At 34.1% G+C, this 1315-nt stretch overlaps 1 protein-coding gene across 1 annotated transcript in view; it reads right to left on the bottom strand.

Moving 5' to 3' along the window:
• Positions 1-1315, bottom strand: part of CCDC138 (coiled-coil domain containing 138) — a 114624-nt gene that overhangs the window by 53698 nt on the left and 59611 nt on the right. The window contains exon 12 of the mRNA XM_008576051.1: positions 689-881. Within this exon, the coding sequence (XP_008574273.1) occupies positions 689-881 (193 nt within the window). The remainder of the gene's footprint in view (positions 1-688; positions 882-1315) is intronic.

Here is a 1315-nt window from a genome sequence, read left to right as displayed (position 1 = left end):
ATATATTAAAAATATATTAATTATGGCCAACTTTGACTGAAGCATTATTTTTAATTCATTCTTTTCCTTACTCATTAATTTATACCAAGCACTATACTAGGTGCTGGGGGATACAAAGCCAATTTAACAAGCCAAATTTTTCCTTACTAAACTTATAAACTACTGCAGGGGTTGACAAACCTTTTCTGGAAAGGATGAGATAACAATCTGGTAGGCTTCGGGGGCCATATAACCTCTGTTGCCAACTACTCAACTCTGTCATTGTAGAGCGAAGAGAGTCATAGACAATACACAACAAATGAACATGGCTGTAGGAGAAAACTTTACATACAAAATAGGTGGTGGGCCAGATTTTGTACAAATTCTGTAGTGGGAAATAATAAACTAGCAACTTTAATCTTTCGTGGCAAATACAACAACAGTTTTAAGTGAAGGGCATTATGGGAACATGACCTAAGAGAATCAACACAGGCTTCTGAGAGGAGGAAACAATCCAACTAAAGATTTCATTTCCTCAAATTTACCAAATAAAAGCAGCTTTTTTACAACGTTCTACCATTATAAAATAACTCAAATCCTCATTCTGAAATGTAAAACATATTTGCTACAAAAGAACTGCTTTCATTATATAGTATTCCATCCTAGCTGTTTACCAAAAATTATACCATAAGCACACTTGAAAGCTTACCTTGAGTGACTGTTCTGAGAACAATTAATGTTGATAAAAATCTCAATGGCAAATTGGAGCTCTTAAAGAAAGCAGCTGTCTTTGGTTTATTCTCCACCGACTGCTCTAGAGAATTATCTGGAATTCCTTTAGTTACTACTCCTTTAAATATGTCTTCACCCAATCTCCTCAATGTTGATGTCATAGTTGAATGCTGTAAAAATATGTACAATTTTAGTATATTTATTCTTGTTCAGAAAACATCTATTTTAAATACGACAATCAAATATATGAACTAAAAGTAAGTGAATTTTCTTTGCTAATTAAGAGAAAACATTTCTGAAGTTGAAAATATGCAAGATTGGACAGTGACAATTTTATAATTAACTTTTTAAAAAAATTTTAAGTATGACTTCATAGTCTTCTAAAACATGTAAGAACACAAGATCATGCTATAATTCCGGCACAGAGAATTATCAGTGGAACAGGGCTGGACCATACATTCTCCCAGTTCCACACTGCTCCGACATCACTGACACCAGCTCACAGTGCATCTTACAGTGTTCACTTATGAAGTGATCATCTAGAGCCTCACTGCCATCAGCTCACTCTGACTATAAATGTCACGGTGACTCTAAAAAGTTTTAA

This window comes from Galeopterus variegatus, unplaced genomic scaffold, assembly GCF_000696425.1.
Source record: "Galeopterus variegatus unplaced genomic scaffold, G_variegatus-3.0.2 Scaffold1279, whole genome shotgun sequence".
NCBI classification, from domain to species: domain Eukaryota; kingdom Metazoa; phylum Chordata; class Mammalia; order Dermoptera; family Cynocephalidae; genus Galeopterus; species Galeopterus variegatus.
This window is presented reverse-complemented; position numbering and strand designations above follow the sequence as displayed.